The sequence below is a fragment of the Buceros rhinoceros genome, unplaced genomic scaffold (assembly GCF_000710305.1).
Source record: "Buceros rhinoceros silvestris isolate BGI_N320 unplaced genomic scaffold, ASM71030v1 scaffold17426, whole genome shotgun sequence".
NCBI lineage: Eukaryota > Metazoa > Chordata > Aves > Bucerotiformes > Bucerotidae > Buceros > Buceros rhinoceros.
In genome coordinates, this window is record NW_010418276.1 from 1 (window position 1) to 8,125 (window position 8,125).

General features: G+C 46.8%; 1 protein-coding gene across 1 annotated transcript in view; it reads right to left on the reverse strand.

Annotated features, from left to right (window-relative positions):
- Nucleotides 1-891: 891 nt before the first annotated feature.
- The window catches only part of MCF2 (MCF.2 cell line derived transforming sequence), a gene marked incomplete at its 5' end in the record, with an annotated part of 32,995 nt that continues 25,761 nt past the window's right edge, over nt 892-8,125 (reverse strand). The window contains 5 exons of the mRNA XM_010138486.1: nt 892-1,294; nt 5,864-5,964; nt 7,244-7,356; nt 7,634-7,746; nt 7,831-7,937. Of these exons, the coding sequence (XP_010136788.1) occupies nt 1,254-1,294; nt 5,864-5,964; nt 7,244-7,356; nt 7,634-7,746; nt 7,831-7,937 (475 nt within the window). The remainder of the gene's footprint in view (nt 1,295-5,863; nt 5,965-7,243; nt 7,357-7,633; nt 7,747-7,830; nt 7,938-8,125) is intronic.

The window sequence follows — 8,125 nt, forward strand, 5'->3', positions numbered from 1 at the left end:
ATCAGGTACTTCAACAATTCCTCCACACAAAAATGGTCACCATAAAAAATACCCCAGTATACTTTAACTTAACGACTTGGTACTGCACCTAGGAATCCATGGTTCACAAATCAAAGGTGGGTCATAAAGGTCCCCCTTTAGCCCCTGGTATAAAGTGTTTCCTTTTGACGGGACAGAGCAAATTCACCACTGCATGCACACTACGCACCTGCTCTCACCACAGGCAGATGCTCTTTGCACACATCTGCTTAAAAGTCAAACCACCTGTACCTGTGTTCTACAAAAGCAAAACCAGACAAAGAAACGCAAAATTAAATTATGAGTGTTCAATATTCTGTTTTCTTCCCCAAAAATTCAAGAGATACATTACTGTTAAAGATGCTGAAAAGTACAGTCTCATCACAAGAACATCCCTAGTGCAAACATGGACATTTAACTTGGATTTATGGCACGTGTTCCAAAAGTACATACATCAAATGTAAACTTCAACACTTGCTAGATACAGGTTCCAGCCTTGGGACGCTTCGGGACCCTAAGCGATTGGCGACAACCCTGAGTTGCCAGTTTGACCTGCTCCAAACCCCACCGCAATCACCGGGACTGACCGCGGTGGGCTGGAGTCAGACCCTAAGTGCAAAAAGAGGATCTTTAGCGTTATTGCATCGTCACACGTGAGCCAGCCGGATGATGCTCCTACAGCACGTTACATTCACAGCGCTGGAGTAGATGTTTACGAAAAATCCATTCATAAAATCAGTTAAGCAGGACATACGGCTTCTTTGTTTGGTTTTTTGTTTGGGGTTTTGGTTTTGGGTTGGTTTTGTTGTTTGGGGTTTTTTTTGGTTTACCAAAACTCAACTCTTTTATTTGCAACTTCAACAGTTGTCAGCTAATAAGTGGGTAAAGCCTTTGACCTGCAGAGGAAATTTCCAGCATCTAAACAAAGTGTCAGTAAACTGTAGTGTACTTCTCTGATGAAACGTGATGGATGTCATGGAAAAACAGCAGGTAAAATAAATAAAATACTGTACTTTCCAGAGGAGGAAAAAAAGAAAGAGCAGAGATGGCTTCCGGCATGACTATGAGAAGCTGCTTAGGACCCCAGTCCCGCTCAGCGCAGATGGAGCTGTGGAGGTCTGTGAATGTGATGAACAGCACAGGACAACTCCAACTATTGTGCTATTTCTCTGTAACACGTAGTTGAAAGCTTCCAAAGAGCATCGAAAATAGGATGCTGCTAGTTCACCCTTAACTCAAGGGGAACTAAACTTTCTCGTGTTACACAGGGCAGCATCTATAAAGCAATGAAGAATGATGTTAATATTAAAGCATCTTATTCCAAGAAATACATTGTTCCCTGTAATCATGTAACATTTGTATAGCATAAAAAAAGTAAGTGCACTCCTGCGGTTTCCCCTAAAAGCTGAGCTCCCACAAGCTGCAGAGAGAGCCTTGTCTATGGCAGGACCACAGGGCTCGACTCATTTCCATCATCTACGCCTTGATTACCACAGGGCGGCCAGCAGACACCTCCCCTAGGCTCCTACTTTGTCACGCTCAACGTGGTTCCTACAGCATTGCTGAACAGCCGTTCTGTGAAGCTGGCAGGTTGTACAAGGAGACCCTGCTTTACCTTTCAAAGGCCAAAAAGGAATCAGGGTGACCTTCAGTGGACCCTGCACACATACTAAAGCCGGTGGCTGCGGTCGTTAAAGTGCGTGAGAAATAGTGCAAACAGCTGCGTGACCACCAGCGGCATTTTAAAGAGAACTCCGGCGTTTCAGCTAACACGCCTGCACCAGCCTGCCAGAGCTCCGGCACATCCCATACTCGAATCAGGCAGATTCAAACCCCTGGGCCCAGGGAGCCATGCCAAGGGTTGCCTCAAGCTCAGCACAGCCAAGAGGACGATCCCCACCACCCTGGCGAGCAGGAGCAGAGGACGTGCAAGCTCAGTCCTTCAGGCACTACCAGCGGGGGAGACCCTTCCTCAGCTTCACTGCACGAAGAGCACACACAGGGATCCCCTTAAGGCTTGGAAGAGATCATGTGGCAAGTGGGGTGTTAAAGCAAATGGGGAGAGGGTCTGGTGTGTAGAACAGGACCTGCATCCTCCTTAACCCAAGCGGGTGTGTGCGCCTGCCTCGGCACAGAGCATCCTTCCATGACTGCTCGGACTGCTCCTCGCCTTGGGGCTCAGGTTAAACTGGACCGGATAACTTTTCTGCTGTTTAAAAGAACTTGAAAGTTGTAGCAATATTTCTTTTACATGTATAATCAGTAAAGGCATTTATCACTGCTTCCACTTTTCATTTGAATCCCTTTTTCTTCCGGCCACTCTATTTCACGCTCCCTATAAAAGAAATTAGTCTCACACAACCTCCACGCAGTCAGTGGAAGTCGGACGCCCGCCTTTCTCTCTGCCCAGCTTTTAAAGGTCAAGCAAAAAAACTTGAAAATGCTTTGGCCCCATTTTTGCTCTGATGTGAAAATCTGGGAGCAAACAACATGTTTCCTTTTGCTTGCATCTGTTTATCACTGCTGAGAAAAAAGAAGAGCAGGGACAGAGCTTAACCTCGATGAGAGGGGAGGCCGTGGTGCTGCTGGACGTGAGCGCTGTGTCACTGAAGTGAGAACAAGGCACTCATCTCCTCTGGGTTACAGCAAGGACCCCCTTTCTGCCGGCCCTGCTCCCCGTTTGCCATGAAGCGGTGCTGCAGTGCAGCCGAGATGCCTTTTCCTTCACTCACACAGGCACCGTCAGTGCTGCAAATCATGATCTTTGGCATGTTAGCAACCAGGGGACTGGCAGAAACTTTGTCTCCTGCCCCACTCTGTTAGAGGAGTTGGGATTGCAGCGCTGCACCCTCCCCCTCCCCGAGATGTGAGCCTTGTGCAAGGGAAATGAAGAGATAATCTTGTATCTCCTTGTTAATTCACACAGAGGCAATGCCGGCCCGCTTTAGCAAGGCAGCTTCAACTGACACAAACCTCAGTGGCAGCTCTTCTCTGAATATTGTTTTTTCTGAGCAGAGTTCTCTCAAAACTTCTCCATTTTGAGATCTGTGTGTTATTGCCTGTGATACCGAACTATTTCTATAGCACACGCTTTAAAAAACCCACCACGGATTTGCACAGGAGACAGACTAAATCTTTTCAGAAGCAAGCAGCAAGGACTCATCTCAGAAACTGTAGCTAGAGGCACACCAGAGGGGAAAACTGGTTTTCAAAATGACCTGCAAGGCAGCCGTCTTCCTCCTCAAAAGCTTCCTGCCTTATACCCTGGCTAAGAGTTACAAACAGTTTAGTGAGGTTGCTCCCACACACCTTTGCAGACTAAGATTTGGACCAAAATATTTGGTTTAGCAACAGTTACACAGCATTGCCAATGGTATGCACTCACCTGTACTGACAATTACCTACGCACCACGTGAGGCAAGGGAGAAAAATCATCTGTGGATACATTTGGGTGTTGCCAGCTCAGCTTTGCACACCTGCTGGCCTTCGGCAGGCCGGGTGCAGGAGGGTGGTGGATCTGCAAAGCTGGCAATGCTTGGGGAGCGGAGCACTGACCAAACATAACTTCAGATGGGCAGCAAAAAGTTCCCTGTAACTTCAGGATGTTGTGGACTGGCCCAGCCCTGGAATAATTAGCAGGAGGGGGAGGAACAGCTTGTAAGCATGCAGGCATCAGCCGTCCTATGGTGGGAGGTTTTGCTACGGCCACAGTGTAAACCTAAGAAAAATGTGAAGGTAGGGGAACCATTCCATCTCCTCAGCTAAAGGCTTTGCACTGAAATGAACAAAAAAACCCAAATCCTGGATTTGTATGAATTCTGGTTATGAAGTTCTGTGACCAGAGATACATTTTTATTTATTGTGGGCACCTGGAGCTGAGCAATAACGGAGGCACTATCCTCCGCAAAGGGCCTCTCCCCCAGCTCTGAAGCGATTTCAGCACAGTCTAGCTTTTGGGGACCCCACAACATGTTAACCAAGTTTACCCTGTTCACATGCCAAACAGCATTTCGGCATGAGAAGTTAATAACAAGTGAAGGTTACAGTGCTCCCTCCTGCCCCTAGTTTGCTCTCCTTCTGCTATACTGGAGCAAGAGCTCCACCTTCTGAAGCAGCAGGAAACAGAATCCAATCCAGACCACGTCCCAGGGTGGTCAGTGCTACCAAGTCACCTGCAGTGTAAAATAACCAGTCCACAGAGGGAAGAGAATTGCTACATCAAAGGTGTGTGTGAAAAATCAGTTTTCAGAGTGCAAGTACATCGTGGCTATCAGGACACGTCACTGAAAAGCTCTAGGAACAGCTCTAGGAAATGGCAAAAACCATCCTACATCATCTTACAGTACTGCTTGGAGTGCCTGTAAAATCAGGATCACGCCTAGAGACTGCGTCGACAATCAGCAACAGCAACAGCTAACCTTACTGAAAACAGCCTCAGCGCTGTGACTAGACCCTGGCAACACGGCTGCGAAGTGTCTGGGTAGTGCTGTGAGACTTTCGGAGGAGCTTTCTGTGGCTTTCACCTTGTGAAATTCTCCTTAGTTTGTACTCAGCAACTTTGTAAACCAGCCTACAGCTGCGAGTCTCAAAGATTTGGGGGATACAACCTCTGACAAAGCAAACCACTGTTCAAAGCTTGCCGACACCCTGTTTTCATGATGCATTTAGGGCTGGAGAAACCTCCTGCACAGGCTGTGGTCCAGGACCTGGTGAGATGCAATAACCAGTAGGACCACCACTGGGTGCTCCAGGGTGGGAGCATGCCAAGGTGAGTCCCCTCGGCTGCACTGTAAGCCCATTACGAGCTACCCCTTACATACAGTCCAAAAACCTCCAAGCTGTGAAATCTGACTGCCCGGCAACAAAGGGGATAAACAAACACCTTCCTGTCTAGGAGGGATTTCACTGAAATATACTGGAAAACCATCAAGAGCTGACTGGAATTTTAAGCCTTTCAGAAGGCTTCCTTCATATTCATCGAAACATCCTTCATATTCATCAAAACAACAGATTTTGACAAAAAGGAAGTATTTAAAAAGAGATCTACTTGTGACACTTGTTTCATATGGCCATAACCGGTGGATTTTTTTTTTTAATGGACTAACTCTGTGTGGGTTTCCTGAGCTACTCCCGTCACAAACCCTGGTCTCCCATTTCCAGCGGACAGCATGGCGATGAGGCAACACATGGAGAGGTGATGCTGCATACAAGGCAAGGGCGACAGGCTGCTCTTAAGGCATTTTCTTGTGTCATCTGTTATGCTTCCCTATCTACTTCTACGTACATTTACAGCTAGAAAATGAGAGATACTAGATTTGGGCCTAGAAGCCTTCTGTTGAACCCTGGTAACCTCTTTATAAACTTTACTCTAATGATGGATTAACAAGCAGGCAGCAATGAGGGCAAGAGTGAGGCTGCAGCAATGAGGTACTGCCTTGGGCATGCTGGGGTGAGGCCACGGCGTCTTTGGCAGCAGGAGGAGCTTTAGCCTAGGTACCTCCTATTCCCATGGGGTGAGTAGGCAAAACAGTCACGGGAACCCCTGGTCAGACTCCGTCTCTTCTCCCCGATCTTCTACCCAGTGCTCTTGCAAAGAAGTCTACGTTTTAAAATGCTTGGGTTTAATTTACTAGTGCCTAAAGTCACAGAAATGTCTTAAGGTGTTAACAATCAAGAAAAGCCTAATTTACTACTTTTGCAGGCTTTCTGGAGCAGCTGCTTTCTTATTTTTTTTTTTCCTGCAGAGGCATAAGCAGCCAGATTTAGCACATCAAGTGTAATGCAAATGGCTTAGAAGACCTGATAGGAGTTACGGAATATTTCTGCTAGGCGTGCTATATGATACCTGCAACTTTGGCATTCCGAAATCTGCAGTCACCGACTACTATCTGCAGACTGTGCACAGGAATCCAGCCTTCTTTTCTTCTGTTTAAGTTTTTCACCAACCTTTGAACAACAATGGTGTTAGTTAAAAAAACCAAACCAGCCCAGGAGCAGTTTAATATGGACACGCTCTACACAACTGCTGGTGCAACCAACAATTTGCTCAAACCAGGGGAGTGCTTTAACAGGAGCTGGGCATCAATTTAAAGTATTCTTATAAATTTATATTAAAAAAACAACAAACCACAAATGAGAAGCTCAGTTGCCTTTGGACCCTCTCTAATCAATGGAGAGGAACAGGGCTCTCCAGAGCAGGAGTTTTCCTGCCTGAGACCTTGAGATGCCAGTTTTCCTCCATTGACTACTGATGGAGCCAAGGGCAATCACTTCCCTGACTGCTCTGCTACTGAGCTGGACTAGTAGAATGAACTTAGTCAGGACATGTAAATTCAAGTCAAGATTTAGGCAGCTGGAAATACTCATGCTCATAAACGACATCCCTCTGTCTCACTCATGCAGTGAAGTTGTGTTAACAAAAAAATTTGGTGTGAGAAGTCTTTGCCTGGCCCTGGTCAAAACCACCACGACAGGTGGTGAGCATCCAGCAAAACTGAGAGCCTTTACGTCTTGCTCTTGCTAACAGCAAACTGAATACTGCAAAATAGAGTTGGCCCAGATGATCACTGTAGGTCCCTTCCAATCGAAGTATTGTACTGTATTCCATTCTAATCTATTCTATTCCATTCCATTCCACTTTAATTCCCCTTGAAGTGCAAGGGCTGTAGATGTCGGCCAGGGATCCTCCACAGCCCATTTGTGTCTGTGCATTTACAGGCTAGTGCCTGCACAACTCTGACTCAGGTTCCTGCTAGAATCACCCTTCCCACAGCCTGAACAAGAAGACTGATGGTTCCAGAGGCAGGAGGCTGGGTATGATTCCCCAGGCAATGTTCCCAGATGTAAGGAAAGAACCAGCAATGAAATGTTACCTTGTGAGCCACAGCTTAAAATACAACAGAAAGATGGTCCGTGGCCATTACCCAGCTAACACTCATACAGCTGTTGAGGGAGGAAAATGTCTCGCAATTGTTATTGCAATTAAGATGTTGGTAAAACACAGCTGGTCCAGACAGCCATGGTGAGGCGAGTCCTGACATGGTTTTCCAGACCAAGCCAGTGCGTATGGCCTCTAGTCTTGGCAAGGGAATGAATTCTCCAGCTTTCTGGAATAGTCTAAAACTTAATCAGAAGCTGCAATGAGAGGATCACCAGGCAAGTGAGGTTGCGTGGGACTGCCCTGCAGGCTCCTAGGCATAAGGCAACATAATCCTAAAATACCTACCACTGGCCCTCACCATCTTCATGCAAAAGCTGAATTTCATCCCCGTTTTTCACTAGCAGGTCCTCTGATCCTCTCCTTTTGCAGTCTGCAAGGGCTGTGTATTTTCCTGGAGACTGTGAAAACAAGAAAAAATTATCTTATTTAGCTGCATTTCATATCACACAGCTGTTAGTTCTATCTGCCGCAGGGAACGTGACAGCCCTACCAGCTACCTTAATTAAAATCATTTCTAGAAACTGGGGCTGAGATATCTCCTCATCCCTCAAATTGCAATATGGAAAATCTGAGAGACGCAGACAAGATACATCCATTATCCAGTGAAGCGAAACAAAGCGAGATGAACACAACAGCAGCACCCTGAGCTTTGGGACTTTGGATCTCTGTACTAACCAGCTGGTTCCCATCCTCCTCCTCGGTGTCCGAGCAGTTGGAGAGGTACTGGTTACCCGACCACTCCTCCAGCCCTTCGCAGATTTCCAGGGACTGTGACATTCCCGGCCAGCCTGCAAGACAGCGCACAGCTCAGGCTGGAGGCACCCCAGCACCCACAAAGCGTGCCCCAGAGGAAGCAGGGGGAGGGTCCGTACTTCTGTGGGGCTTGTTCTGGGGGGACACGAGCCCGCTGTCCAGCATCACCGGGCTGGTGCGCTCCGAGTCGTTCTCTTCTGAACTTATAGAGGCTCTCTGCTGCTTTCTGAATGGGGAAAAACATTAATTAATCCTAGTTTTACTTTATGAAGGAACACAAGCCCCACGAGGTTTTGTAAAGCAGGGTCAGAAAAAATAATGATAATTTTTAATATATGTTTCTATAAAGGTTAAGGATTTCAGTGCTTGGTTTTAATTTATGGGGAGGGGAAATAACACAGCTACAGTATCTCT